At 47.4% G+C, this 27,946-nt stretch overlaps 1 protein-coding gene and 1 long non-coding RNA gene across 4 annotated transcripts; one reads left to right on the plus strand and one right to left on the minus strand.

The window, feature by feature from the left end:
- Window positions 1–979: 979 nt before the first annotated feature.
- LOC121141347 lies at window positions 980–7,133 on the minus strand. The gene is made up of 2 exons (XR_005878234.1): window positions 7,001–7,133; window positions 980–3,442 (listed from the first exon to the last, which is right to left on the minus strand). It is a non-coding gene; the product is annotated as an uncharacterized LOC121141347 (long non-coding RNA).
- Window positions 6,876–27,932, plus strand: Nt5m (5',3'-nucleotidase, mitochondrial). Of its 3 annotated transcripts, XM_040748759.1 has the most exons (6): window positions 6,878–7,375; window positions 11,933–12,033; window positions 15,981–16,041; window positions 25,883–25,997; window positions 26,399–26,458; window positions 27,176–27,313. In XM_040748759.1, exons 1-5 carry the CDS (start codon window positions 7,130–7,132, stop codon window positions 26,452–26,454), a joined length of 579 nt encoding a protein of 192 aa, XP_040604693.1. In that variant the 5' UTR covers window positions 6,878–7,129; the 3' UTR covers window positions 26,455–26,458; window positions 27,176–27,313. The 3 variants fall into 3 exon arrangements, with proteins under 3 accessions (XP_012967200.1, XP_040604693.1, XP_005067928.1); XM_013111746.3 differs by lacking the exons at window positions 26,399–26,458; window positions 27,176–27,313 and adding an exon at window positions 23,166–23,232 and having other exon boundaries at window positions 6,876–7,375; XM_005067871.4 differs by lacking the exon at window positions 26,399–26,458 and having other exon boundaries at window positions 6,887–7,375; window positions 27,176–27,932.
- Window positions 27,933–27,946: the final 14 nt, after the last annotated feature.

A 27,946-nucleotide genomic window follows, 5' to 3' on the forward strand; every position in this document is an offset into this window, starting at 1 on the left:
GGCTGGATACAGCCAGGGCTAGGGAAGCAGAGAAGAGAGTAGAGTGGGGGAGAGAGCACGGGAGGGAACAGTAGAGAATAGTGGGTTGTAAGGAGGATGAGTAGCCGCTTGAGTCCATGAGCTGGAGAAGCCTAGAAGTTTGGGGTAGAGGTCGGGTGACAGGGGCCAGGTCACTAGCAAGAGGTTTTGAAATGGGAATAGGGACTAAGGGAGTTGGAGGCTACCATGGGCTTTGATAAGCAACCACAGGTACATGTCATTGGAGAGCCATATGTCCCTTCTTCCAGAGGCAAAGTTAATTACTTCTTTTGGATGATGGGGAATTCATTTCACAAGTTCCTGAGGAATGCTGGCTTTTATCTAACCACTAGAAATCCTTCTATAGTCCAACTTGTACGCTGCCGGGGACAGTGCATGTATCCAGTTCAACAAAGTCTCCCAAATCAAAAAGTATAACACTTATGAAGGTTTGAATTCCCCTAAAGCTGAAAATCAATCCCCAAGCAATTCCCCGGAGTTTCAGCCTCTTCAGATATGGACTGAGGCACAGTGATTTTTCTTGTTCCTTATGACCCTTTCTTCATCATCTATTTGTAAGCAGCAGTTGCTCAGGTTAAATTTGGCACAAACTTCTCTCTCGGAGGCAAGCAAGTAATCCAAGGCTAAGGGGTTTTGATAAACAGCATTATACATTTGGGGTTCCTGCTTAGCTAAGAACCAATTTCTGCCTTAGTTAAGGCTTCTATTGCTGTAGCAAAGATGGGAGAAAGGCTACTCTATATCTCCTCACAAAATGAATGAAATGAGGCTTAGAGTGGGACTGTACTCTTTTGATATGCAATAGGGATCCAGGATGTAAGTGTTGCAGCTCTGAGGGGAGAGGTTGGTCTCCCCTATGTAAGTATTACAGCTCTGAAGAGTAAGGTATATGGCAGTTAGGAGCCAAGAAATGCCACAAAGTCACACTGCACAACAAACCTCACACAAGAGATTTATTAGGAAAGACACAAAAGGGTGGTCGCCTCTGCTGGGGCAAGAGGCAGCAGGGAATTGAGCAGGAGAAGGCTGATATAGAATTTATTGGGGGAAGAGTTTTCTAGGGTGGGGATTGATGAAATTTCAAGCCAAGTCCAGGGATTGGTGGGATTTCATGCTCAGGGATTGGTGAATCCACTTTAAACATGGAAGTGGGTTTGGGCCTTTTACACTTCACTGGGTCTTGGTTACACCCAAGATAAATATTCATTTGGTGACCATTCTTCCATCCTTTTGGATGGAGGATTGTTGTGTGACAAAACTTTTCTAAGGAGATGTTACACAGGAGCATTAAACCTAGATAAGGAGTCTACATCAGACCAAAAGTACAGATACCACTAAAGTTCAACTTTGTGAACCAATGAGTTTTATTGGGGTTACTTACAGGAGTATAGTTGAGGAGTTATTTACAGGAGCAGAAATGATTCAAAGACAGATGCATCACCACAGCCCACCCCAGTATCAGTGACAGCTCACAAAACTGGAACCTGTAGTGCACTGCACAGCCAGAAGGTAACTCAATAGGCCGGAGAATGTCCTTTCCAGCAAGCTCAGCTGTTCTCCCCTCTTCCAGGCAGGTGGTCTGGTCTCAGTCTTCTTTTCAGCTTGGCTTGTCTGAGATCCTCAGCAGTCTCTATTGATTACTCTAGGAGGGAGGGGTCTAGTAAATCTGATCTGTTTCAGGGACTTCCTGAAGCTATGTTGAGTTGTTTACCTTCCTGGTTAAGGAACTTCCTGGAAGGATGGAATGTTTCAATGAGAGGAAACTGTTGCACAATGAGGTAAAAAAATGAACAGGATTATAGGTTCCCAATTTATGGCTGGTGGTGGCAACACCCTTTGGAGGAGAGCTATTTTATCTTTATCCTTCCAGGTGGTCCATGAATCACAGCTCCAATAGGGTCAGTAACAACAGTACCATGTGGCATATTCAGATATAACTTCAACTCCTCACAAATATACTTACCATTCCCAATATAGACTCACACATTATTCACTATAAGTTGACTGGGTGTGGCTTATGGTGCCACACATGTCAAAACATAAGGTTGCTGGCTGTTTTGGGTCAATAAAGTGGATTCAGTTAGTCTGGTTCCACTGGACCTTTTCCAGACTTCTATGTACTTCTCAATGGGGGAGTACTGTGGGTTGAGACAGGTATATTGATCTCCCAGTTGGCAGATGGAATAGTGGTCTTATCATGTCTGCAGGCCCCTAAGACCTTTCCTTGGCCAGTGAAATGGTTGTGATAAAGTAAGGTTTTCATGATGTCCTCTTGGTCATGTCAAGTGGTGCGGCATGCATGAGACAGACTTAAGTCTAAAAACAAAGCCCAGAGGGGTGGCAACCAGCAGCAATGAATTACTCTGCCCACAAGAGGAAAAAACACCAACAGAAGCCATTCGCCACATATCTTGTTGACTAGAGTGGTCTCTGCCTGCCCTGTGGCAAAGGTTAGGGCAAGGATCACAGCAACAGATCAGGGACAAGGGATGGCAATGTATCACAGTAAGAACTGATATAGGAAACAGGAACAGTCTATGCCACCGGATGACCAATCTCTCAAGCTTCTGTCACACACAGATTAGTCAGCCTCCGGAGTGACTCAAGTGGAACTGCAGTCCATACAGCTGGCATCGAAGCTTGTATGAGTGAGTCATATTATTGATGAACTGTAAGTGCATTCCCAGTCTCCAGAAGCCGGTTTTACTCTGCTGTGGGGAAATTAGGGGGCCATCTTTACTGCAACAGGAGTGAATAAGTCAACAGTGAATGGACCCATCCAAAGGGGTTGGATATTCCTTTCTTTTACCCATATGGCATCTCCTGGTTTAAAGAGGTGACCATCTGTGGTCAAGTTGGCATGTAACCATTCCCTAACTCGATGGTGTACAGTAGTCAGGGACAAACCAGGAGTCTACATCTGTTATCTCAGAGCAATGTCCTGTATCAGAGACAGGAATCCACAAAGGATAAGGGGAGAACCCTGTCTGTCCAGTACAGCTAGACCGAATACTCAATAAAGTAACTGGAAATAGCTGGTCCTCGTGTAGGTTGGTTTCCCCACAGTTTTTGTTCAGCTGCAGTTTTATTCATTCCACCTTCCCAGAGCTCTGGGGACAGTATGTAGTGCCCAAGTGATCTTCAACCCCTTTGTCACCAATTGTGCCACCCCAAACATTAACCCATTACCAGACCCTTTGATGATTGGGATCCCAAATCTGGGAGTGATTTTCTTTAGGAGACGTGGCACCTTCTCTGTTAGTAAAGAAGGCCTCCACCCAGCCTGAGAGCGCATACACAAAGAGTAACAGATACTTGCAGTCAAAGATTGGGGAAGCTCAGTGAAGTTCACAAGTCTGTCTTCAAATGGGGCTCCTCCAACACTCTGTACCCTAGAAGAGAACTTAGGTCCCCAATGCAGGTTATTTCAGGAACGTTTCACATTGTCTGCACACCTGAGCTACACTGTAGAGTCAAGGGATGTAGAAATGTCAGGCTAATGTGGCCTCAAGAGCTGGCCAGGTAAGAGACAGGGTCTCACTATGTAGCCCTGGCTGTTCTGGAACTCCCTCTGTAGCGAAGGCAGATCTCAAACTCACAGAGATCCACCTGCCTCTGCCTCTCAAGTGCTGGGATTAAAGGTGTGGGCCATCACTGAGTTGACTAGGCACTTTTTAGTTTTTAAAGCCTCATGTATATGGAGGGTGGTGAAGGCATATTTGAGAGCTCATGTGTATACTAACACACATCCCTGCTGCCAATAGCAGGGCCCAGGTCAGTGAGATGAGTTCTGCCTTTTGTGCTGAGGTTCCCTTTGGCAGAGATTTCATCTCAATGATGGAACTTCAGTTGACAATGAAGTATACTGAAAGATGAAAGATAGTCTCCCTATCACAAAACTGCTACCATTTGTCAAATACTCAGCATCCAGGGTTCTTGAGAGTTAAGTTCAATTGGTAAGAAAATACCTCATCCATGCCTTTGATGCAGTCATGGTCTTGCTGGTCTAGATCAACAAATACTAGGGTCTTAGAGTTTGAGGTCCACACTACTTCTAGGTGAATATTCAGGTTCTCACACATTTCCTGGTACCTGGCCATCCAGGCATTAGTTAGCCAGTATTGTCCCTTGCACTCCATTAATGTCAGTACTTGGTGTGGCATTAAGACTATTAATTCTTTTCCCATAGTCAACTTGTCAGTCTATAACACTAAGATGACAATGGCACTGAGTGCCTAGGAGCCAGGGTGGCCAGCCTTGGGCAATGGAGTTACTGGAAAGGTATGCCACTTGGCAATGCCACGACACCAACATTTGTGGCAGGAACTCTACCCCTCTAATACCAGCATGTTCGTGCATGCACAAGAGTGTGGACAAGTCTGAATGTCCTAGGGTCAGACACATCAGTGAGGACTTTCTTAATCTCTTCAAAGTCTTCTGTTGTCCTTGTTCCCATGGCAGAGGTTCTTCCTCTCCTCCTTTGTGGTCTCAAAAAGTCATCTTGACAAGATAGGAAATTAGATATTCAGATTCTACCACAATCTGTGGCCCTGAGGAACTCCCAAACCTAGTGTTAGGTTGATGAAACCAGGATAACTGACAGCCTGCTCTCTCTCCGGGCTGAGTCAATGCTCTTCTTGGGATAGGTGAAAACCAAGGCATTTGACTTTTTCTTGACAGATTTGGATCTATTTTCCTTCAAACCATGTAGCCACCTCCCACAGAGTTATTTTCATTCTACATAACCCTCCTGCACCTGTCTGGCCAGCAGTAGCTCATCCACACACTGGAGCAGAGTTCAGCTACGCTGGTCTGCTGGGGCTTTTAAATCAGGGGTTACCAAAGTTCCAAAAGTTTGAGAAGTTTTGAATCCTTGAGGCAGTCTAGTCCACACTGACTGGCCCTTGTCACCATTTCCAGGATTCTTCTATTGGAAGGTGGATACAGAAAAAGACATCCAGACACATGGTGAATGCAGCGTTAGCAGGGATGAGACTCAGGAGAGGGCAGAGGTTACAGACAACCAGGTGTAGGATAACAGTCGCCTTGTTTAGGGCTCATAGATCCTGACCTGGTCAATAGCCATCCTTCCCTGTTTATAGCCAGGCAGGTTGTGTTCCAGGATGACAAGCAGGGTCATAATTAGAGCAAAATGTTTAAGGCCCAAACAAGCCTTCAGAAAAGGATATACTGCTACCGTTTTTGCTAGAATATAGTACACAGGGAGAGAGTTTTGCTTCTCTATAGCAAGTAATACTCTCTTAGATTTGTCTACCTTTTAAAAAGCAAAGCATTTGGTAATAGGTGCGGATTCACTGCTGGGTTTGAAAGGGCAGGCAGATAATCCCAGAGGAGAGGGTGAGAGCAGTGGAGTGCTGGAGGAAATTCCCCCAAACCCCATTTCTCCTTGAAATGTGTCCAGAAAACCAGACTTGGCACTTACAGACCACATATAAAAGGCCAATAAGAGTCCTAGTGATGGAGAGCAGGTTCCTGGGGGCTTCCTTAGCCCTAAAACAAGGCAGGAGATGGTATATAAAATCACAACCCACAATTACATCCTACCAGAGGCAGGCAAGGAGTCACACATTTTAAAGGTTTCAGTTCAACCGATTAAAACAATTTGTTTTGTGTTATACAACAGCAGACCCCTGGAAGCTAGAGCCGGGGCAACATGACAACAGTCTGCACAGAGGTTGTGCTTAGCAGGAGACTGGGGAGCCACTAAGCGTGCTAAAACCAGGTGAGAATGGAGCTACTTTGGGCAGTTTAATGTAAGATGCTGAAGAGTCTCAATGTGGCAGATGCACATCCTCCCTCAGACTTTCAGCCATCCCTAGGTTATCTGTAACACCACCACGATGCAAATGCGGCCAACAGTTGTTATGCTGTATACGGTAAGGGGAAAGTATATGTACGCCCCTCAAAAATGAAAATTTTATTTGTTTATTATCTACTTATTTGTTCATTTAATTTAGAGACCATGCCTCACGGTGTAGCCCCTGCTAGTCTGGAACTTGATTTATGGACTAGGAACTCATAAAGATCAGACTGCCTCTGCCGGGGTTAAAGGCGTGGCCCACCACCTCCCAGCTGCTTCCCTATCATTTCAAGGAAATAGCCTCACAGTAGATTGCCTGGTCCTCTGGCTAATCTCATCCTTTATAAACCTCATGTAACTTGCATAGGTCTGCTGTGACATGAGCTTTCTAGCTTTGTATTTATCTGTCTCATTTGGGAAAAGTTCAGCCATCACACTCTAGGACAAAGCATTTTTTAATTTTTAAAACTTGTTATTTATTTTTATGTGTATGAATGTTTCGCCTACGTGTATGCCTGGACACCATGTGCATGCAGTGCCCAAAGAGGCCAGAAGAGGGCGTTGTATCCTCTGGGACTGGAGTTAGGATTATGACCCACCACGTAGGTGCTCGGGCTCCAAACCAAGTAGGACAAAGTCTTAACATATGGGGAGAGATCTTTACTAAAATATCTTCATGTTCACATCCTTGGAAATAATTTTTTTCAACTTACTAGTTCCTTTTTTTAAATATCATGAAACATAGCAACAATTAAGGAATTTATAGACATATTTGAAGATTCACTGTTGAATCTAATAAAGTCAGGTTGGACACAGAACATCTGTCCTCCTTATAACCTGTGTAGATTTAGTTGAAGGCTTACCCTCTGATATCTTTAAATGCATGGTTGCATGCATTCAGCATCCGTGATCAAAAAGGACCACGCACAACAGGCATTCACCTGTGCTGAAACTTACCTGTCGGGTTCAAAGTCCAATGAAATAAGTGCTCAATAAATACCTAAGGGCACATGTTCATTCCTCCAGGTGCTGGACTCCTCCATCCATCCAGTGCCACAGTTGCTCCAGTCTGGCTCTCGCAGACGCTGCAACCTGGGACTGGATGTCCCAGGGCGACCAGCAACCCCAGTTCATGCTCACCTTCTCCAGGCTCGTATCCCTTTAAGGGCGGCGGTGCTGCGCGCGGGCCTCGCTCTGGGCCGGAGCCTGCGCGTCCGTGTCCCCGGCGAGGGCTGCGTCTGCCGAGGATCCAGGTCGACAAGCGGGGCGATGCTCAGGCTGCGCGGCTGCTGCGCGCGTCCCCGCGGCGGCGCCCTGGTCCGGGCCGAGCGGAGCCGGGCGAGCAGCCGCGCCCTACGGGTGCTGGTGGACATGGACGGCGTGCTGGCGGACTTCGAGGGCGGCTTCCTCCGGAAGTTCCGCGCGCGCTTCCCCGACCTGCCCTTCGTGGCGCTGGAGGACCGGCGTGGCTTCTGGGTGTCGGAGCAGTACGGACGTCTGCAGCCTGGGCTGAGCGTGAGCACCCGCGGGAGGGGAAACAGAGGCCGCAGCTGTCCAGCCCCAAGCCAGCCCGACTCCCCCATGACCTCTGGCGGGTCCTTTTGTACAACAGGGCCTCTGGGAGGCCTGTGGCCACAGCGCCAGGGGTGCTGCTGACAGCTGCTGCTGGCTGTCACCTGGGCTTTCAGCAGTCTCCTTGCTCTCCCCATAGAAATCTATCTGGATCCTCTCTCCCTCTCTCCTTCTCTCCCTCTCCCCCACCCCTACCACAGCCCCTCTCTACCCACCTCCCCTCAGTATTGGAGATTGAACCCAGATTCTCCTGAAGGTTAGACAAGCTCTCTACCACTGATGTACATCGCCAATCCTCTTACTTTTTTTTTTTTTCTCTTTATCATTGGCTCTCATTAACTTCTCTGGGCTGCCCTTGAACTAACTCACTCTGTAGCCTAGTCAGGTCTTGAAATTTTGATCCTCCTGCTTCAACCTTCCAAGAGCTGAGATCACAAGTATATAATACCAGACTGGGCTTGAATTTTAAATTCTTGATGTATTTTGCCTCAAGTAATTTGTTACATGGGAAAAAAATAGACTAAGCATTTTGTCTCCTTACCCTTACACAGACGTGGCTATTTCTTCCTCCCGATGAATTTGACAAGTGTCTTCACCCTCCTCTTTTTGCCCCAAGTCATGGAAGCATAGCTTTCAGTGATACTGTATACTAGAGTATATGACTTTCCAAGTGTCACATGGGGAGTCAGAGTCAAGTGGACTTTCCTCTTGACTGGTATAAGGCCCTTGCTGAGCCCTTGGCAGCCCCCTCCCTCATGGCTAGACAGATGTGCAGGGTTTTTGGTATAGAGAGTGTAATTTGGAGACAAACTATTTTATGAAAGGAACAGGGGAATTTGCCCAGCATTAAGTTATTAGGATGAGTTTTCTGGCATCTCTCAGTTGACTGCCCAGGGGCCATAGCTAAAGGACTCGATATTGAGGAGGGTGAGATTTACCAGGTCTGTAACACCTAGTCCTTCACATCCTCCAGGGACTGATGCTGTAAAGTAGTGAAGAAGAAGAAGAAGAAGAAGAGACACAGACGGAAAGCTGGGCCAGCTGCCCTGGGCTCTTTGCTGGAGAAACTGTAGCCCCCACCCCAAGCTCATGTTTATTATACAGAGTTGAACATAAAGGCAGGTGCATACAGATGAACACAGAGGAAAGGTTTATGGTGTACAGCTGGATCTTGGAGACAAGGTTAGCTAGTCTAGGTAGGAACAGTCTGCAGGCAGCAATCATCCGGAGGGAGAAAGCTGCACACACTGTCAAAATCTACACTTGGACCAGAGGAAGGCTTTGCTATGCTTTTGGGATTCATCCCAGCCGGGAGGCTTTGCGTTTCTTCCATGCGTCTGAGGCTCTGGGGTTCTTGATATGGCTCTGCCTCTGTCAGCAGCACACATTCTCTCAGGACTTCACCCAATCCCTGCGTGGCCCACTGCTTTGTCTTGACTGTAGGAAGATGCTACTTGTCTCCACTTTGTACACATAGAAACCTGCTCCCACGTCCCTGGATAGCAAGACATGCAGGCGGAATTCAAACCGCGCAGCCTGTCTGCCTGCCACACATATTTCTCTTTCCCCACCCTAACGCCCTGTTCTCTGTTCTGCTTTCCCTGAGGTGCACAGGGCTGGTAATGCAGCTTGGTGGTAGATGTTTGCCTAGACAGTGTAAGACCCTAGGGTTCATTCCTAGCCCTGCAACTCTCCCCCCTCTCCCAGACCCTCACATAATAAGGCACCTCTACAATAACTTGGTTTACTGAGGGACAGGTACTGAAAGGGGACATGGAGAATCATTTCTGTTCATTTTCAGAATGAACTTCTGCAGGCAGCTTCCACAGAGCCCAGGTGGCCAACATCTCCCAGCGCTGAGAACTATGACACGCTTTAAGGCAAGGGAAACAGTCACAATCTGTGTCACCTCTGTAACCTCTACAATAATTACTGCAATAATAACATGGGGTTCACTTGTAGATGACTGACCAGTGTTTGAATTAGGGGGACACCATTTCCTTATAGGAATGTATTAAATTTGCCTATTTGTTTATGTAGCTTTATGTGTGTGAGTATTTCATCTGCATGTATGTATGTGCACTGTGTGCAGTTCTGGTGTACAAAGGTCAGAAGAAGATATCCAAAGCCTTGGAACTGGAGTTACTTACAGATGGTTGTGAGCCACCATATGGGTGCTGGAATTGAACTCAGGTCCTCTGCAAGAGCAACAAGTGCTCTAAACTACTGAGCCAGCTCTCCAGCCCCAGGAATATATTAATGGGACAAAATGAAATCTACCCAGATTCTGCAAGTAGACTTGCTTCAAACCCTAGTACAATAAAGAAGAGAACAAGGAGGGGGGAGTGGGAGAAGACTACAACAAAGACTTAGAGGTTTACCTTAGTGGTCATGATTGCTCAGGTTCCATGAGGCCCTGGGTTTCATTATCAGCACCATAAAACAAAGAAAGAAACTACGAAGTGGCTTAATAGCTCTTTGTATAGATACTCCAGGTCCAAAGGGACTAATTCCCACCTTCCAAGTTCAAGGTAGAGAGCACAGGGAAGAAGGAGGCTGCTGGGAAGGGAGGAACCTACTGGCTTCCACTCATTCCCTTTCCAAGCCTCAGCTCACAGAAGGATACCCCAGAGCCTGCTTGTGACCTAGTTGTCTTAAGTATCTGTGGTTAAACCAAACAGTCTAGGTATAATGGGTGTAGCCATTTTTACTTTGTATTCTTGCCCCTTGGTATCAGGGAAACCCATTCCAGGATCCCCTAGGGTACCAAAATCTGCAGATGCTCAAGTCCTTCATGTAAAATGGCATGGCATTTGTGTACGACCTGTGTACTCCTATGTAGTTCAACCCTGCTGTAGGTGACATAATACAAAGCTCAGTGTAAATGCCACGGAGATGGTTTTGAATACTGAATGGTAAGGGAGTAATGACACAGAAAAGGCCTCTGAGTGTTCAGTGCAGACAGTAATTCCCCCTAGTATTTTCTGTCTGTGATTGTTTGACTCCATGGATGTAGGTCCATATCTTCTGTGGGCCATGGAGCACCTTTGTCCTTATTCCTTTTTGTTTCCACGGTACTCTTGGAAGAAAGTTGGGAAAGGTGGAAAGAAAAGCTCCTTCAAACTGACTTCGAATCCTCAACTGTTAGAACAGAGGACTGCTCAGATCGGGGATGGCCTCTACCACTGCTTCACAGCGAGCTGAGAGGCTAACTGTAAGCTTGGTGCTGGAACGCCATATCTGTTCTGTCTCACCAGGACTCTGGGTGCAAGGGAAGGGTCTTCATGTTGTTGGTGAGAAGCTCCACGAGGGTGGCCACCAGCCCAGAGTTAGCCTGCAGCAAGGGTCATACTGCCTCCATTTGTGAGTTCAAGTCCTGATGGCATTACCCCCTAAGTGGCCCTGAAGAAAACCATGCTTTTCTTAAATTGTGAGCCAGCAGTCTTTGGTCCTTGTAGGTTGTAAGGATGAAACTTGAGCATGTATTTTAGTAATGGTGTGTTTGCTCAACCCGTGTAGGTGACAAGGGGACTGATTACTCTCTTCTTAACCAGGCCGTGGTATTTTGGAAGCTGAGATGTCTTACTTCCCCCTTGCCTGACCCTAGGAGAGATCTGGCCAGCATTCTGGGAAGGCGGGTTCTAGCCTACTCACACATGATAGAAAGGGGATCCTTACTTAGCCACTGTTTTGCTGCATGACATCTATTTTACTATAGCTAAAAAGAGAGTTTGTGTTTCTTTTTGAGACAGGGTTTTATTTTGTTGCCCAGTCTGGCCTTTCAAGTAACGGGACTAGCATGGGCCACCATACCTGGCACAGGGTCTGGATTTTTGACTTTGAAACTTTATAAGCCACAAATTCCCTTTTTGGTGGAGGCAGAGGCAGATGGATCTCTGTGAGTTCAAGGCCAGCCTAATTTCCATAGAGAGTTCCAGGATAGTCAGAACTACACAGAGAGACCCTGTCTCAATAAAGTATTGGTACCTCAGCACATGAACCAGATGAGAGCACAGCTGTTCTGATCGGTGTGACGAGGGAGCTGGGACTCTCCTAGCTGTCCTTTCCCCAGCCCACCATATTCCTACCCTTGTAGACCACGGTACACCTGGGGATCTCTAAGTTCCTTCAGCCTCCAACTCTAGTGACTCTTTTGTCGTGACCATGTATGCATTCTCTCAGCCCCTACTGTGTGCTGGCTGTTCTAGGCAAGCCTAGCAAATGTGCATTTTGCGAAGACTGTCCTCAAGCTAAGAACACCAGGTGGCTCTCCAAAGCTGACATATTAGTTTGTCCCTGCTGTGTCCCAAGAGAAGTCACCACTCGCTTCCTGAGAGAGGGGCCCATGCACATGCCAACACCTTGTGATTCCTGCTAAGACACAGGACTGGGGTGAATGTAGGGAGCCTCAAACCCCTTCCCACCTAGCAGCATCCCTGCCCAGAGGAGGGCATTGAGACAGTGCGGACCTGGAGGTGACTTGCTTTTTTGGCTTTGTAGGAGAAAGCTGTCAGCATCTGGGAGTCAAAGGATTTCTTCTTTGAACTGGAGCCTCTGCCAGGAGCTGTAGAAGCTGTGAAGCAGATGGCCAATCTGCAGAAGTAAGTCCGCCTTTCTGTCCTGGGACTCGACAGCCCAGGCCCACACCTTTATCTTGCTGTCCTGCCCTTCTCTCCGCAGCCCTGCAGAGGCCCATTACATCCTCATTGCTCACCCTGGCAAAAGACCTTCCGGGCACATGCTGTAGGCACCAGCATGACTGGGACACACAGCATGGGCTTTACCCACCAGGGAAGTCCAGTTTGCAGTTGTGGGGCATTCGTCACCCAGGGCAGATGAGCCTCAGGGCAGATGAGCCTAGTCTGCCAAGTGCTGAGCGGAGGGTGAGCTGCAGGCCTCACTTGGAAAGAGGGGTTTCAGGAAGGACAAGGGTGTCATTTTGTTCTGGTGAACTGAGAGCTTGTTTGTGGTGAAGCCCTCACTCAATACCCACCGTCTGTGGTCCTCTGAAGCCTAATGGAACGTGTAGACAATGTGCTTCCCTGAAATCTTTTAAAAGCACAGCCTTAGTGGCATGTACACCACACCTTGTAGCTTATGCATTTCAAGTGTACGGTTCAGTGGCCTTTTAGAACACTCACAAAGTTATGGAGCCATTGCCACTGTCAATTTCAGAATTGTTTTCATCACCCCCTAAAACAAAATGTCAAACCCATTAGCACACTGCTCATTCCTGCCCTTCTTTAGTTCCTAAAAGCCACTAATCCATTCTCTGCCTCCAGGGCTACCATCTACTGTGTGGTCTGGCTGCTCCTTTCTTTCTTCTTTCTTCCTTTTTTTTTTCTGTTTGTTTGTTTGTTTTGTTTGGTTTTGGTTTTGGTTTTACGAGACAGGGTTTCTCTGTGTTGTTTTGGAGGCTTCTGTTTGTTTTTTGAGACAGGGTTGCTCTGTGTAACAGCCCTGGTTGTCCTGGAACTCACTTTGTAGACCAGGTTGGCTTTGAACTCACTGAGATCTACCTGTCTCGGTCTCCCGGGTGCTGGGATTAAAGGCGTGTGCCACCACTGCCTGGCCTGTGGTCTGACTTAATGATGGTTTATCCATTTTGTAGTAGCTGTCAGTACTCACTGTTTTACTCTTGTGAGTGTGTGTGACTGGGGATGGGGTTCAAGGAGTTTTGTATGACTGGCAAGTGCTGAAACCATTCAGTTACACCCCCGATCAAGTACTTATGCTTTTGACAATTGAATAGTATCCATTGTATAGACAGACTGCATTTTGTGTATCCATTCATTTGCTGATGGACTGTTTCCATCTTTTGACTTTGTGAATATTACTGCTGTAAACATTTGTGTTAGTATTTGTTTTAACATTTGCTGTTACTTCTTTAGGGCATATACCTTGGAGTAAAACTGTGAGGCCATAGGGTAATTTTATATTAAATGTTTAAAAGAACAATCAAAGTATTTGCCATTAATTTCAGGAAGACTGCAGTTTCTTTTCTTTTTTTCTTTTTTTTTTTTGGTTTTTATGAGACAGGGTTTCTCTGTATTGTTTTGGAGGCTATCAGTCCAGCCCGGCCTCGAACTCACAGAGATCCGCCTGCCTCTGCCTCCCGAGTGCTGGGATTAAAGGCGTGCGCCACCACCGCCCGGCAAGACTGCAGTTTCTTGATGTGTTTGTCAACACTTGATATTCTCTTTTATTTTTTTAGCCATCCTGGTGGTGGCTGTGACTATGGTCTCTCGTTGTGGTTTTTCTTTTTTGTATATTTTCTTTAAGGCTTTAACTTCAGCTCTTAAGCAAATCATTTTATTTTATATGTATGGGTGTTTTATCTGCATGCATGTCTGTGCCCCACATGCATGCCTGGTGTCTGTAGAGACCAGAAGAAGGTGTCAGATTCCTTGGACAATTCCTGAGCCAACTCTGGGAATCAAACATAGGTCCTCTGGAAGAGCAGCCAGTGCTTTTAACTGCTGAGCCTCTCTCAGCCCCTTAATTTTGGATCTTACTTTTAGATCACAATCCTGTCTATCTGTCTGTCTATTTGTCTATTTTTGTAGTGCTGAGGATTAAACCAAGGGTTTCATGCATGCTAGGTATCATAGTTACTTTTCCATTGCTGTGAAGAGACCAAAGTAACTTATAGGAGAAAGCATTTAACTGGGGTATTGCTTACAGTTTTAGAGGGTCAGCCCATGATCATCATGGTGGGGATCGTGGCAGCAGGCAGGCAGGCAGGCACTGGAGCAACAACTGAGAGCTTATATGTTTTCTGCAAGATGGAGGCTGAGAGATTGAAACTTGCCCTGGTGTGGGCTTTTGAAACCTCCAAGACACTGCCAGTAACACACCTCCTCCAACAAGGCTACAAACAGTCTAGGACCAAGCATCAGTTGTAGTTTTCTGTGATGGTTTCTGTCTATTGCAATGAGGGGTTTCCTTGATGAGTGGCGGGAGAAAACAGCTTTTTGGTTGCTTGGGCTCCTACGTCAGGAGGCTAGTCAGGGACAGGTCGGGAGGGTGTGTTCCATTCTCCACCATGGCGATCCGCTTTTTGTAGTGTGCAAGTCCTACAACTTATCAAAAATTTCTCTTTTAATAAGTGCAGTTTTCAAAACTTTTTATATTTTATGTGTGTGTGCATTTGCCTGTATGTACCTGCATGTCAACTTTATCTCAATAACATTGTGTAAAAATGATCAGTTTGAGCCAGATGATACCTGTGTAGACCCATCTACTCAGAAGACAGGCAGAGAGGTCATATGAGCATAGGGATTCAGAGCCAGCCAGGCAACAACAGAAGATTGTGCCTGTGCCTCCTCCTCACGTAAAGGTTTAGTTTGGCTGAAGGAGAATGGCATGGAGGAGTCAGAATTGACCAGACTGGCTGTATTGAGGCTGAGGAGTTGAGTGCCGGCAAAACTTGGGACTGAGAGTTGAACAAAATCATTCTAACCTCTGGGGATAGGCAGCAGCAGCAAGGCGGGGCAGGCTGTGTGGCCTGGGCCTCAGCAGTCAGGCTTTGGAAGGAACAGTGAAGAAGAGGGAAGGCAGCCTGTCTACAGTTGGGCCTTCAGTGAGGCAGCTCCAGAGAGGGTGGGGCAGATATGGTCACTCTGCCAACCGTCTCTTTGCACCTGATGTTTTCCTGAACACTGAGCAGGTACAAGCAAAACCCCCAGAGGCCACCAGTCAGGCTTGCACGAATCTCCCAGGGACTAATTTGCCAAAGAGAGTTGGAGAAACACCACTCCTACAGCTCAGCTTGATGGGCCAGCCCATACAGTGCCAGAGCAGAACACAATGTGGTAACTGTTTGGGACGGGATGGAGTTGGTTATGGTGATCTGTCCTGTGACTGAGGGGAGGAACAAGCACCTGGGAAGCCCTTCTTGGTCAGGATCAGCGGCCCAGAGCTGTGACAGTGCATTTATTATGCGAAGTCCATGTCCCTCTTGAGGCCACAGAACTGGAGAACTTGTCTTGTGGAGCCTGGTTCCCTTCCTGTGCAGCCCACAGCCAGGTGATGGAGGATAGTTTCCTCTCAACCAGCTGGGGATGCACTTCTCTTCCGACTGTCTATAGACTCTGCAGTATTTTTTCCTTTATTTTCTCCCTCCTCCCTTTTTGGTGCTGGAGAAGGAAACCAAGGCCTTGCGACACCTTTTCTACCATTGAGCTCCCAGCCCTCTGTACCCGTTCAGTCCTGTGCCTGTTGCCAAATGCTTCTTTCTCTCCCCGTTTTCTTTTTCAATGAGAGTATGCAATTAACCCAGCTTACCTTCTGGGTCTAGTCCTGCAAAAAGCTGCCCACCTCAGAGTTTGTTGCCTGTGTCCAGGGTATATCATTTGTGGCTTCCTGGGACCTTTGAATCAGGCAGAAATTGCAAGTTGTAGCCTCTTGTGTGGGAAGATGTAGAACACTGGGTTTTCCCATGACAGGTAAAGGCTTAGACCCTGGCAGGGCTCAGCTAGCCGAGGTGGGCCAGTGCACAGCGGGGTGGAGACAGCTGCACGGCTCACTGCCCTTTCTCTCCTGGCAGCACTGATGTCTTCATCTGCACGAGTCCCATCAAGATGATCAAGTACTGTCCCTATGAGAAGGTAAGGAGTACGTCCTGGGCAAGGGCTGCTGTGTGGCACAGCCTCCCATCCTGGTGTTCCCTGCCTCTCTGCACCAGCCCGAGGCTCTATCTCATGTGCTGGATGGACTTGTGACAACATGGGCTTGGTGGGAAGGGTACCTGCCACATTATCAGATGTGCCTGGTTCAGGAAAGTCTGGTAAAGCCGGTGACAGGGATCAAGGAGAGAACCGTGTTTGGGGAGGGGTCAGATGCTCAAGGACATCCCTGCCTGAACTTTCATTCATTTTCACACTGGAGCTGGAACTCAGAGCAACGTGCATGCCAGGCAAGTGCTCATCCCTTAGCTCCATCCCCAGCCTTACGTGAAAAGTCTGACCAAGAGCTGAGCATGGTGGGCTAATCTGTAACCCTAACACTCAGTAGGTTGAGACAGGGGGATTGCAAATTCCAGGCCAGCCTGTCATCGCTCCACCCCATGCAAAAAAAAAAAAAAAAAAAAAAAAGCAACCAGAAGGAATGTCTAAGCAAGGAAATCTAAGGGTTTTTTGTTTGTTTGTTTGTTTTCCTGTGAGCTCCTTTATCTAATGAAAGTAGAGTGGTCACAGTGAGGACCAGTTGCTCTCTGCACATTAGAAGCTGTGGGCTTTTCTTGAGGAAGGATTGGGTCACCACACCTTGCAGGTTTCTCAGATGCTCCTGTGACTCAGGAGGCTGGCCTCCCCCACTCGGGTTTCCTTTACATCTTCATGCTGAGGGCTTCTGAGCATCTCCGCCCACCTTTCTTCCCACACAACTCCTCCCTGGAGTTGTTTGTGTGCCCTGCTCTGGGAGGATCCCACACTCAGGCAGTTACTGTGGGATAGGCAAGCACTTGCTGGGTCCGCTGGTGGTCATCCCGGCCCCTTTGAACTCTCAAGGTGGAGCTCATTTGAGCCCCAGGGAGTGGGTGTTCAAGCCATAGCTCCTGGGGTGGAGTGAGGCATGAAGGCTGGGTCTCCTCTTTGTAACAGAGCACCCTTCACAAGGGGAGTTCTGGACTGGCGGAGACTGGTTAGAAATGGACATCTCAGTAACACTGGCCTTTTGAATCAAAAACTCCAGGAGTAACAGCGTGGTCTCAGCCAACTTGCTAGATGGTTCTGATGAACCTCCAAACTTGAGCCATGAAGGTCATGTGACTGCTTCAACTTTAGCTGGCTCAAACAATTGGATGCCTGGCCAGTACAGGTGCCCTGGGTGGCTGTCAGACTCTATAGGCACGTGAGTTCATTTATAGAAACTAGCGTGGTATGCACACATCCTCCCCTGTGTTTGAGTACTTAAGCCATCTCCAGGTGACCACAGTACCCGACACAGTATACATGCCTTTGCTACAGTTGCTCTACAGTTTTGTGTAGGGAACGTTGATAAGGAAGTCTGTACAAATTCAGTTCAGCTGAGGTTCCTGGTTTCCATTGCTTGTGGTGCGCCTCATTCTGTATACTGGCTCTACTCGAAGTATGTGTGGTCTTCCCGTGGCCTTCCTCTTGTCCTCCATGTCTAGTGAAATGGGACTTGTTTCTTCAGATTCTCTTTCTGAAGCATGTCTGGCATCTGACTGCTTCTCTTCTTGTTGTTGCCACTTTAAATTTCTTTGTAGAACTAAGGAAACATTATAAGATAGATCATGTCAGCCCCAGGTTAATTCATTCCCTGTAAAACTAAGCCTGACCTCAAAGCTTGCCTGGCCTTTTCCATCCAAGGAGCTCCCACCCATATGTGTTTTTGCTGCCCTTGACTTGTATTCTGTTCAAATGTGAAAAGCCCTCCTTAGCCCCTAGTTTGTGGTGCCATTTTGGGAGGCTGGGGAACCTTTAAGAGATGGAGTCTAACTGGTGAATGTGGGTTACTGGGGGCAGGTTTTTGAGTTGGAAACCCCTTCCCAACCTGAGATCCTTTCATCTGTTTCTTGGTCCACCCAGATGTGAGCAAGCTCTCCTCATGCCTTCCCTGCCATAATAGATTGTGTGTCCTCAAACCATGAGCCAGAATCAATCCTTCTTCCTTAAGTTTGCTCTTCCAGGTTCTTTATTGCACTGACAAAGTAACTAATGCTGCTGGTAATGTCCCTCGCCTCTGCGTGTCTCCGTTCAGATGCTGACCACCATTTATTCGTTCTCTGCTATGTCATAGCAGAGACATAGATGGCTGTCTTGGCCCTGGTTTCCCGTACACTGCTCAGAATTTGGCTCTGTTTCTTTGTTTCTGGATTCTTTTCGGTCTCCTACCAGACTGAGGTCTGCAAAGAAGCTCACTGCCTTCTTCCCCAATACAGAGCTAGCCACCCGGGGAACACTTTAATAGATCCATTGTTCAACAGAGGGCCATCAAAAAACACTTTAAAATTATTTTTTGAATTTCATACATGAGTACTGTATTTACACTATTTCCACCCATCCTCCCCCTCCCAACACCTCCTCTGTTCTCCTTCCCTCCCTCAAATTCATAAGCTCTTCTTTAATTACTGTTTTCCTCTCTCTCTTCCTCCCTCCCTCCCTTTCCTGAGCCCATTTAGTGTTGCCTGTGTATGCATGCACTTAGAGATGGCCTCTTGGGATAGGTTAACCTATCAGGGAGCCCATCCCTGGAGAAAATGATTCTCCCACCCTCAGCAACATTGATTCCCTGTAGCTCTTCATCTAGGGGTGGGGCCTTGTGGAATTCCTCCTATTTACATTAACGTGTCAACTGGTATTCTCATGTGTAGGTCTTATTTAGGTAATCATATTGTTGAGGTTTCATGGGTAAAGCTTATTTGTCAGTCTTTATTTGAGTCAAAACACTTTATTCAGAAACTTGGGGAAAGGCTGGGGGGGCTACTCTGTCTGCTATCCTTCACCGGCAGATCTTAGAGGTCTACCCATTGCCAAGATCCCTTGTCATGTCTTGAAGACATTATTTTGAAGCGAGTATCCTAGTCTTCTGGTTCTTCCAGTCTTTTTGGCCCCTCTTCTGTTGTTTTTCCCAAGCCTTAGGTGTAGGGACTGTGTTGTAGATGTATCCCTTGGGATTGTGCATCCCATTGTTCTTCGCATTTTATCAGTGTGGCTCTCTCTGTAATGGTCACCATCTGCTACAAAAAGAAGCTTCTTTAATGAGAAGTGAGAACTAACTTATGGGTATGCAGATAAAAATTTAGAATGCAGTCAGAATTTATACAGTTTAGGGAAACGGAAGTGATAGATTTCCCTCTAGGGGCTATGACCTCTCCAGCCACGGATAATTGGCTAGATTTGCAGCCCTGTCATGAATTCTCTGCTACTGAGTAAGCTGTAAGTCCAGTTAGATAGCTGTTTGTTATTCCCGAGATAAAAGTGCCACCATTGTACCACTGCAGATAGTTTTTCCAGGCTTTATTGTGGTTCATAGACTTTACACCTGGGAAGGGCTGCCTAGGTTTCCCTCCCTTGGCAGCTTGCACAGCACCTTTGTGTATTAGGAGAGCTAGGTTTCAGTGAAGAGACTTCTAGCTGGACGCCTCCATGCCTGTCCCCAAGTGTGTGGTGCCTTCAGCTGTCTTACTGTCGTCACTCTTCTTACACTTTTTTTTTGGTTTTTCGAGGCAGGGTTTCTCTGTATTGTTTTGGAGGCTGTCCTGGAACTTGCTCTGTAGACCAGACTGGCCTCGAACTCACAGAGATCTGACTGCCTCTGCCTCCCGAGTGCTGGGATTGAAGGCGTGCACCACCAACGCCCGGCCCTCTTCTTACACTTTTAACTCACACCCCCTCCTCTACTTCCATAGCACATGTTGTGAACATCTTTTAAGCAAACAGCTCTCTATTTGTTCTGAGATGAAGTGCTCGAGTCTTTGCCTTGTTTTTCATTGGGTTGCTGTGTATCAAGTGGTAAGGGTCCTCCCTGTATCCTTCACCGGGTGATGTGTTGTGCAGATATTTTCCCCAGTCTGTGGCTTTTCATCTCCTTAGGTTTTTAAAAATCGTTGTTTCTTTTAAAAACATTTTTACATTTTTTATTTTATTTTCTGGGTGTGTCCACAGGGCCTCCCGCTACATCCAGTACATGTAAGTTGGTCAGATGACACCTTGTGAGAGTTAGTTCTCTCCTTGTACCATGTCAGTCCTGACAGTCAAACCCAGGTTGTGAGCCTTGACCGTGGTGCCTCTGCCTACTAAGCTATCTCACCAGTCTATGGTCCCTTTGCTTTTTGAGGCAGGGTTTCCCTGCATAGACCTGCTGACCTGGAACTTGCTATTCTCATAGTACAGCCTTCCAAGATTACAGGTGTGGACTGCCATACCTGGCTTAACAGAGTCTTTTTTTTAATCAAAAAATTAATATAGCATATGGTCACATATATTTGGTCACATTCTTTCCCATCCCCAAGAGCCCCCATGTCCCTCCTCCATATCCATCCCATTTCATATTTTTTCTCTCTTAAAAAATACAAAACCAAAACAAACAAAGCACAAGCAGAAAAGAAAGAAAATGAGATAGAATAAAACAAAACATGGATTCTGTTTTTTTATTGGCCAACTATCCCTGAGCATACAGCCTATCTGGGATGTGGTTAATTCTTTGATTAAATAAAATAGATTTAGTTAGGGGTAGGACTCCCCTTCTCCATGCTGGGGTTTTGTCTAGTTGGAACTTGTACAGGTCTTGTGAGTGATCTTAGTTAAGGTTTCTACTGCTGTGACCAAAAGCAACTTGGAGAGGAAAGGGTGTATTTGACTCATGTATCCTGAATCATGATCCACCGAAGGAAGCCATGGCAGGACCTCGAACCTGGCAGGAACCTGGAGGCAGGAACTAACACAGAGTCCACAAAGGGGTGCTGCTTACTGGCTTGCTCCTTATGACTTCCTCAGCCTGCTTTCTTACAGAACTCGAGGTACCAGGGGTCATACCACCTACAGTGGCCGGAGCCTTCCCCCATCAATCACTAGTTGAGAAAAGCTCTAAAGGCTTGCCCACAGCCTGGTCCTATGGAGGCATTTTCTCAACTGAGGTTTCTTCCTCTCAAATGACTATAGCTTTTGTCAAATTAATGTAAAAGTAGCTAGTACAGGGATGCTGCCACAGTCTCTGTGAGTTCATCTGTGCATTAGCCCTGTCTTATCTGGGAAACACTGTTTCTTTGAAGTGGCCTACCACCTCTGGATCTTAAAATCTTTCATCCTCCTCTTCAACATAGGTTGAGTCTTGAATTGGATAAAGACATCCCATTTAATGCTCAAAGGTCTCTGGCTGTTTGCCCGTTATTTAGTTTTGGGTCTCTATGTTAATTACCATCTACTCCAAGAAGAAGCTTCTCTGATGTGGGTTGAGAAATGCATGGACCTATGGGTTTAGCTATATGTAGTTAGGAGTTGTTTTATTGCAGTGTGCATTTAGCAGAATAATTGTACTATATTTTTCCTTAGGGCCCAAGACCTACCTAATCTCAAGTTCTTGACCTCATTAACCATCTCAGGTGTGGGTTCCATCTCATGAAACAGGCCTTATAGCCAATCAAGAGCTGGTTGGTTACTTCTGTGACATTTGTGACACTATAGCACCAGTGGGTATAGCTTTTAGCAGGTAGCTATTATACCTCAGGGTGTGTGGGTGAGACTGATGGTTACTCTTCTCTTCGAGTATTATGCATATCACCTTCTATCACTAGAAACACTAGTCAGTAGCAGTGAAGCTTCTAGTTAAGCACCAGCTTAATTTCTTTGTGTTAATAAGTGTGTGGTATATTCAGCAATAGAGGCCTTGCCATCAGGATTTTCTAGATACTAACCCCCTGACACATGTACATTCTGCAGGCCATCTCTTTGCTTGACTGATGATCAAGCTGATGCTTACAGAAGACTTTTATCTTTTAATTGAGTTATTTGTTGTTTTGATGTCCAGCTTTTTTTGAGTACTTTATATGTTGTAGATATTACCCTCTATTGGACATGTAGCTGGTAAGAATCTTTTCCCATCCTGTAATCTGCTACTTTGTCTGAATAATGGTGTCCTTTGCCATACAGAAGCTTCTCAGTTTCATGAGGTCCCATTTGTTAATTGTTGATCTTAGTGCCTGTGCTAATGGTGTTATGTTCATAAAGTCTTTTCTTGTGGCAACAAGTTCAATCCTTTCTCTTCTGTAAGATTCAGATTATCTGGCTTTATGCTGGTGTTCTTGATGCAACTGGATTGGAGTTTTGTGCAGGGTGATAGATGGGGATCTATTTTTATTCTTCTACATTCAGCTATCCAGCTTCAACTATTTTTGAAGTATAGAATTTTTTTTCTAGACAGGGTTTCTCTGTGGCTTTGGAGGCTGTCCTGGAGCTAGCTCTTGTAAACCAGATTGGTCTGGAAGTCACAGAAATCTGCCTCCTCTGCCTCCTGAGTGCTGGGTTTAAAGGTGTGCACCACCACCACCCAGCCGAAGTATAGAAATTTTATACTTTTAGCTTTTATATGTAGGTTATGGTTCACTTTTGGTTAATTTTTTTATGTGGTGGGAAAATAGTAAAGGTAAAAGCTCTGCTTTTTAGTTTTGAAGGTGTATGGTTCTAGTTGTTTCTCTCTGGACTCTTATTCCCTGGTCTAATTCTGACATTCTGAATAGGTTTCATTGATCTCTTGCACTGTCTTGAATACTAGAGTTTCATAATAATTTCAAAATAACAAGTTTTCCAACATTATTCTTTAAAGAATTTTTAAACTATAAAGTTAAACTGTAGTTATACCCAGGCACATGCCTTTAATCCTATCTCTTAGAAGGCGAATCTGTAGACCAGGCTGGCCTCAAACTCACAGAGGTCCAACTGCCTCTGTATCCATATACATCTTCCCACTCATGAGATAGAATGTGCTTGTATTAATCAGGGTTCTCTAGAGGATTGGAACTGATAGAAGGAATATATATTTATGGGATTTACTACAGTGGCTTCCAGGCTCTGGCCCAGCTAGTCCAACAGTGACTGCCTACTAATGGAAAGCCGGAATCCAGTAGTTGTTCAGTTCGTGAGGCTGGTCTTCATGTGTGCTGGGATCCTGAGGAAGTAGGCTCTAATGCCAGTGAAGGAATGGACTTGGCATCGAGAGCAAGAGCAAGCAGGCAGAGGGCAAGCTTCCTTCTCCCATGTCCTTTATACAGGCTGCCAGCAGAAGGTGTGGCCCAGACTATAGGTGGATCATCCTACCTCAAAAGATCAGGATTAAAGGTGGGTTTTTCCACTTTAATTATTTAATTAAGAAAAGTCCCTCACAGATGTACACAGCTGCTGGGTTTTAGTTAATTCCAGAGGTCACCAAATTCCAGAAGAATAGCCATCACAACACTCTTGTTACCACACATGGAGCAGGCAGCTTTCCAGGGATGAACAAGGCTCAGAGGCAGAGCAGTGGCATGTCCCTTTAGAAGTGGTAGCTCTGATTTTCCCAGTCATAGTCCAAGCATCGCAGGCAGAAACCCGAGCTTTCCCCCAGTTACAGGGCAGGAGAGTGCAGTGGTGGAACCGTCATTGATGCTCTTTGAACTTCAGTTTCTTTATCTGTACAGAATCGATTGGCCACTGTGCTGTTTCCTTTGTACAGCTGCTCCTCTGTAGACAGGCCATGCCAGGGACAAGAGACACAGAGACTGGGTGCATGGGACCAGACACTTGTGATGACTTGATACTGATGCTGCACCCAAGCACATGGTTATCACTCACAGAGGTGCTGGCTACAATGAATTAGAAATTAACAAAGGGAAGTAAAACTTCTCGGCTCTGTGAATGGTTTGTGAAGCATGGTGCTCAGGGGCCAGACCCTGTCCTGACCCAGAACCCTTCCTTGTGCCACTAAACCTGGGCTGTCTTAGTTGTGGGCCCCTCCTCCTTGGAAGAAGCCCAGGAGTCTCCTGGTTCCTCAGTATGCCTCATACAGACACAGCCAAGAGCCGCAGGAGTGGGAAGGAAGGATGTCTGCATCCATGTCGTCATGAGGATAATAAGGCGATAGACATCAAGTACTCTTACATTAGCAGCCCTGGTTTCTGTCTTCCATTCTCGCCTGTGTCACCTCCATGTCAACACTAGGGTCACCTGTGTGTCTTCTCCCTGGCCTGACCCCTGTAGGTTGTCCAAATTCCGCTAATGTATGCATCCCAGGGACTCAGGCCATCTGCCTGAGGCAGCGTTTTGGCCTGGCTAAGATACTTTATGAGCCTAATGGGAGCCTGTTCCCTGCAGTGGGTATCTTTCTGGGAAGATGGCCAGTAGGGCCTGCAGGTCTTCACTGAAGCCTTGGCCATGAAGCCTTTCCAGTTAGAGTGACCTCAGGCAGTCTGTGCAGAAAGGACTGTTTCTTCTTCATTGGTCATTTGGACAGGTGTCCAAAGAACTACTGTCCCTGTCCTAAAGGATGTCAGAGGCTACTGAGGTGGCTGCAGGGACACAAATAATTCGGGCACGGTCGTGGCCATCACCTGGAAGGATGAGGAGTGTGAAGGTAAAGGAAGTAGAGGGGGACAGTTGCTATGTCAGGGGAGAAGAAAAGTGTGTGTCATGTCTCTGTGTGTGTCGTGCATACATGTGTGCGATTAAAGGCCTGAACAGAGAGAACTGTCTGAAAATTAATGTTACCATTGTGAGGCCTGATGGTGTGCATGGAACAGGCAGGGCCATGTAGCCCTTTCTATAGACTCTGATCTGTTTTCCAAGTCCTTCTTGGTTAGAGGTCACTCGGGGCGGCGTATGTCTGCCCAAGTCACACGGGCCGCAGCCAGGATGAATAGGACCTCCCTGAGGCTTTGCTACGGGTGACTACACAACCTTCCCCTTGCAGTCATTCTGGATGAGTCACTGACACACTTGCAGCCATAGTCTAGCTTCCAGCTGCTGCTAGTTCTCCCGGTGGGGTTAGAGGAATCCAGACATAGGTTCCTGTTCCCTTCTGCTGGAAGCTGCCCTGATAAAGGCCACACCTGTCCTGGTCTTTGAGCAGATCAGAGAGGATGTAGGAGGGTAGCCAGGTGGCTGGATACAGCTACATATTGGACAGAGTAGCACGACTGGGAACCTCAGCCCCAGGGCCGCCCATCCCTCTCCTGGTTCTCCCAATGGAGGCAGACCCAGTAGCTAGTCAGGCCATGTCTGCTGCCAGCCTCACTAGGGTGGTGGAGGAGGGTAGACTGTTTTCCCAGTTTCCAAAGTGTCCTAGGAAAGGGAGAGGCGGTCCAGAGCCTCACAGTGGCGAAGGGAAGTGCGGCCTCCCAGATTGCACATTGTTTTATCAGTGGTAGCTGCTACTGTGGTCTGAGAGTTGAGCTTCCAGCCTGTCAGTCTTGCAGACACCTGCTCCCTTTCTGTGTGCCTGGGTCGCCAGCTGTCTGCAGCACCCCTTTGCACTGGTGTGACAATCAAGCTCCTTGTAACTCTCCTCGTTCCCAGACTACTGCACTTTTGCTCCCCCTCCACCCCAAGCCTCCCAGTATCATCCCACACATGGTTTGAATACCTGGCTCTGCTTGAAGTTCCCAGCAGGGACGTTGGGCAGATCCACTGGCTATTTCTCCGTGAGCCAGCCACCTTAGGAAGTCACTAGGGAGTCTAAGCCCCAGGACACGGTGGGAACCAGTGTGACTAACCTTTGATAGAGGGCTGAGAGCATTCTGTGTAACTCTGGGGACGTCAGGCCTGGGTCTCAGTTGTGACCCTTTTGTAGTCTGGCTGAGGCGTGTGCAGATACACAGCTCCCAAGGGACAAAGTCCTGGATACAGAGCTGCTGAAATGGCCCTTTGTGTTAGCCTCCTTTCCTTCTGAGTGCTGGGGCTCTGCACTGAGCCATCCCTCAGCACTGTCTGATGCCATCTTCTCCGTTACCTCTAGTATGCTTGGGTGGAGAAGCACTTTGGCCCGGACTTTCTGGAGCAAATTGTGTTGACCAGAGACAAGACTGTGGTCTCTGCCGACCTTCTCATAGATGACCGGCCAGACATCACAGGCAAGTAGCCCGTGGCAGGGAGGTGGGTGGCCGGGGGAGGGTGGGTGACCCTAGTTGCAGTCTCGCTTCTCCCACACACCTCTCCTGGGGTCTCCTCAGCTCACTTCCCGCCTTTACCAGGTGTTTATCGGCACCAGCCAGGGGCTTCCTCCTTTAGGAGAGGCCGGCATCCTAGAGACAGGATCCTACTGGAAGCCAGCATATCTGTGCCTTACCCAGATTGACTTTAACCTGTTGGATTTCCTGAGTGAGGAACCCAGCTTTGATTTTTAAACCCCTCAATGATAGTGCGGGATAAGCATACTACATATATTATATATATAGTATAGTGTCTAAGCTGACAGTGGCTTGGGCATTGCATTTGTCCTTTTTTTTTTTTTTTTTTTTTTTTTTGGTTCCAGCTAATGACCCCTTCCCAGAAAAACAAGCAAACCGAACACTTGGCTCACTTAACTGACAAGGTAGAGTGGAGGAGGGATTCAGGCATAGTGGGATTTGGGACTTCCATTAGCTGCCCACACCGTTTCCTGCCTCCTGGATGTGTTCTGCCTGGTTTTGCACATTGTGGGCTGGCTGTTTCCTTCTGGTGGTTCTTAGGAATTGCAGGTAACAGTTTGTTCTGGACATATCAGTAGGCAAAGAGTTTCTTTCCTAAAGCTTGCTGAATGCCAGGGAACATGCCTATCTACCCCAGTTCCTCTAGAGGTACACCCACTGTCTGTGTGGATGGAAACAGCCTCTCTCAAACCACAAAGGCTTCCAGAGACTTAGGACCTATAGGGCTTCAGCCACAGGAGCTCGTAGGTCACAACCCCAAGGAGATTGCAGCAATGTGGAAGGAGATTGGTACCAGTAACCACAGGGCATGCAGGCCTAGGCTTCCCACTTGAGGTAGCACAGGATGGGCAGTGAGGTGGTTGGCCAGGCCAACCAGGTGGATGACAGAGCCCTTCAGCCATCACCACGTGGACTGCTTCCTGTGTGTTGCACAGAGTACCCCGTGCGCAGTGCCATGTTTACCCTCATGCCTTCTGTAGGACAGGCTAATGGAGCATCACTTGGCAGACAGAGAAACTGAGTCATGTGAGGCCTGCCACCTGCTCTGGGTTTCATGATTTGATTCCAGAAGCTACACTTGGGCCCCAGTCTTTGGACTGAGGTGCTGCTTCCCTCCTCAGGGGCCGAGCCACACCCCAGCTGGGAGCACATCCTCTTCACCTCCTGCCACAATCATCACCTGCAGCTGAAGCCTCCTCGCCGGAGGCTGCACTCATGGGCAGACGACTGGAAGGCCATCCTGGACAGCAAGCGGCCCCGCTGAGGGCTGTGCTGTGGCTCTCTCCTGGTCCAGTGTGGGGCTCACGGCTCATGACTGGACAGCAAACAGCCTGCTGAGGGCTGTGCTACAGTTCCTGGCGCTTCCGGGAGGACCTCAGTGGACCCTCTGGTCAGGACAACGTCTTGACACACTCCCCTTTTCCTGGCTCAGTAAGGCCTTAGCCTGACCATGGGGCAGGGCTAGGAGAAAGGCATTTGCTTCTGGGCAACTTTGGCCTGACCTCAGGCGGTGGCCCATGCCACTCCCTCTCACTACTTACAATAGGGGATGGTCTCTAAGGCACTGGGGTGTCCTGGTCCAGGATCTGCAGCCTTTGCAAGGTAAGGAGTGCCAGGGACAGATGACAGGTTCACCTGGCAGGCGTGTGCCCTTCCACCTCTAACATGGCACCTGTCCAACTTGCCCACTCAGTTCGTTCTCTCCTCCTGGCTTTCAGTAGCCATCAGGCTCTTTTGGAGGCCAACAGTGATCCTGCCTGTGGTTAGTGGTGTGATCTCTTTCTCTGATGTCTGTAGATCCCATTCACGGCCCAGAGAGGAGTCAGCAGACTTGAATATTTGTTGACCATATGAGAAATAAATGCTGTTGACATACAACCTGTGCTGTGGCC

The sequence above is a fragment of the Mesocricetus auratus genome, unplaced genomic scaffold (genome assembly GCF_017639785.1).
Source record: "Mesocricetus auratus isolate SY011 unplaced genomic scaffold, BCM_Maur_2.0 Super-Scaffold_100007, whole genome shotgun sequence".
NCBI lineage: Eukaryota > Metazoa > Chordata > Mammalia > Rodentia > Cricetidae > Mesocricetus > Mesocricetus auratus.

Bases quoted from the DNA above. Each gene is read 5' to 3' on its own strand.
- Nt5m (XM_005067871.4), top strand. From the start codon at position 7,130: ATGCTCAGGCTGCGCGGCTGCTGCGCGCGTCCCCGCGGCGGCGCCCTG. The intron at 7,376-11,932 runs GTGAGCACCCGC...TTGGCTTTGTAG, and splicing joins GTCTGCAGCCTGGGCTGAGC to GAGAAAGCTGTCAGCATCTG. The intron at 16,042-25,882 runs GTAAGGAGTACG...CGTTACCTCTAG, and splicing joins AGTACTGTCCCTATGAGAAG to TATGCTTGGGTGGAGAAGCA.